This window comes from Vigna umbellata, chromosome 5, assembly GCF_029865625.1.
Source record: "Vigna umbellata cultivar VRB3 chromosome 5, Vumbellata_1.0, whole genome shotgun sequence".
Classification (NCBI taxonomy): Eukaryota; Viridiplantae; Streptophyta; class Magnoliopsida; order Fabales; family Fabaceae; genus Vigna; species Vigna umbellata.
This window is the reverse complement of record NC_142169.1, coordinates 2,590,950-2,593,410: the sequence shown is the minus strand read 5'-3', so window position 1 is coordinate 2,593,410 and position 2,461 is coordinate 2,590,950. Positions and strand designations below refer to the sequence as shown.

Below are 2,461 nucleotides of genomic sequence, written 5' to 3'. Positions count from 1 at the left end.
TCTGACCGAGACACGAGATTCACATCTCGGTTTTGGCAATCTTTACAAAGCGAGCTGGGCAGCAAACTACAAATGAGTTCGGCGTATCACCCTCAGACGGACGGCCAATCTGAGAGAACCATCTAGACGTTTGAAGACTTACTGAGAACGTGCGTCCTAGATCACATGGGCGTTTGGGATGAAGTCTTACCTTTGGTTGAATTCACCTACAACAACAGTTTCCAGTCCAGCATTGGAATGGCTCCCTTTGAAGCTCTCTACGGAAGGAAGTGTCGCACGCCACCATGTTGGTTTCAAGAAGGAGAGAAGGTGTGGACTGGACCTGAGCTCATTCAGCAGACGACCGAGAAGGTGAATTTAATCCAAGAAAGGTTGAAGATGTCGAGGAGCAGACAGAATTCCTACGCTGACAAGAGGAGAAGGCCCTTGGAGTTCGCTGCAGGAGATCAAGTCTTTCTCAGACTGAATCCAACCACTGGAGTAGGCAGAGTTGTTCGTCCGAAGAAGCTATCTCCCAAGTTCGTCGGACCTTATCAAATCCTAAGGAAGATCGGACCAATGGTGTATGAGCTATCATTGCCTCCCCAGCTATCAAATCTTCATCCAGTCTTCCATGTTTCCCAAATCTGGAAGTACATAGCCGACCCCTCTCACATACTGGAATTAGAAGACGTTCGTCTTCGTCAAGACCGAACGCTGGAGATGCAACCAGTTCGAGTTGAAGACAGTCGCACCAAGTACTACAAAAGGAAAGCTATCAGATTGGTGAAAGTGGTGTGGGATGAGAAGATGGGCGACTCTACATGGGAAGTGGAGGATGCCACGAGGGACTTGTATCCTCACCTATTTTCGGGTAAGTTTTAATTTTCGAGGACAAAAATTTTTGTAGTTGGAGGGAATGTCAGACCTCGGAAAAATGCCCCCAAAACCCCTCTGAACGGACGCCAGGTGTCAAGAAACGAGGATCCGAAAATCAGATAGTGGAATGCAGGTGTCAGCAAGAGAGCGGACGTTCGTTTGAAACAAAATTGATTTTTCTGAAATCCGCGTCACTCTCTTCTGCATGCACCTTCTTCTTTCCAAACTCTGATCTTCCATTTCTCCTTCTTCTCTCTAGAAACTCTCCCTTCTCTCTACTGAAACTCACCTTTTCTCTGCTCTGATCACCGTTCAGGCACCGTAGGAGCATTCCCTGCGTCCCAAGCTACAATCTGAACCGAACAGCTCCAAGTTCTAAAACTGGTAAGTCTTTTGTCCTTAGTCGTTCGTTCTATAGTACATGCAAACCAAGTCTCTGTTGCATACTGATACCTTGTCTGATCCATTTTTGGTTTCTGGCTGTTGGTTAGTTAAAGAATTGTGGAACGTAAGGGTAGAAGAGATTTTAGTCAGACAAACCATACTTCTGCCTTTAGGATGATCGTTCACACTAGAGGTAAGGGAAGCTTATTTAAATTTAATTTATATGTTGCTGCAATGTATGAACGTCCGTTATTTGACTAAATGAATATTATGCATGATGGTTGATATGTTTGGATTGTATGAATGTTGATATGATTGTTTATATGGAATATGATTTATTAGTATGATATGAAGTGTAAGAAGTATGCAAATTGATTATGATATGAATTTTATAAAGTTATGAAATTATGTAATGAGAAATGAGTTGAAGATAAATGAGTCCTGAATATGAAATTTTCATATGATAATGTACGTTCGTCATTGAACGGTCTTTGACCGTTCGATGTTTCTAGTGAACTAGTTTGACATTGAATTCTTTCATTTGGAAAGAATTCTATTTGAGGACGAGCGCTTTCTTGTAGTAATGTTGTGCTTGAGCGTTCGACCAAGCGTAGTTGCGTCTGAGCTTTCAGTGACAAACATAGATCTGGTGTATATATATATATATATATATATATATATATATATTTGTATATGGTAGTTATTCTTAGACACAATTCCGATAATATCTTATTTATTAATCTTTTATTTTAAGTTTAGCAGTGCTCGGTCTCAAACCAAGCTCTTGTAATGAGTGGTGCTCGATCTTATACAGAGCGCTCGTACCCGTTCATAGTAAAACAATCTTGATGAAATAGCGTTCGTCCAATTTTAGTAGAATCTCCTTTACCGTGTTCGGTCATTGACCGGCATGGTTTCTGTATCTGAATTATTCTAAATATGGTTCTTTAACGTCTTGACGTGTCTACATTCATTGGTTCCGGTCTAGAGCCCGTTGATGGACAAATTTATGAACACCAAATTATGATGTCACAAACTTGTTTTCAATCGGCAAGTATGACCGAATCGTTCAAGTAATAAAACTTGGTAAGACCAAGTATCGTTCTTCCCAAAGGACTCACGGCCTAGTTTAGTTATGTGATTTCTTAATTAACTAAGACTTACAAACGAATTAATTGGGGTTTAAAATGCAAGACAGAAAATAAACATGTATGCATGA

At 40.7% G+C, this 2,461-nt stretch overlaps 1 protein-coding gene across 1 annotated transcript; it reads left to right on the top strand.

Moving 5' to 3' along the window:
* Positions 1 to 237: 237 nt before the first annotated feature.
* LOC124819622 (uncharacterized) lies at positions 238 to 864 on the top strand. Its single transcript, XM_047291175.2, has one exon. The coding sequence runs from the start codon at positions 238 to 240 to the stop codon at positions 862 to 864; it is 627 nt and encodes a 208-aa protein (XP_047147131.2).
* Positions 865 to 2,461: the final 1,597 nt, after the last annotated feature.

Bases quoted from the DNA above. Each gene is read 5' to 3' on its own strand.
- LOC124819622 (XM_047291175.2), top strand. From the start codon at position 238: ATGGCTCCCTTTGAAGCTCTCTACGGAAGGAAGTGTCGCACGCCACCA.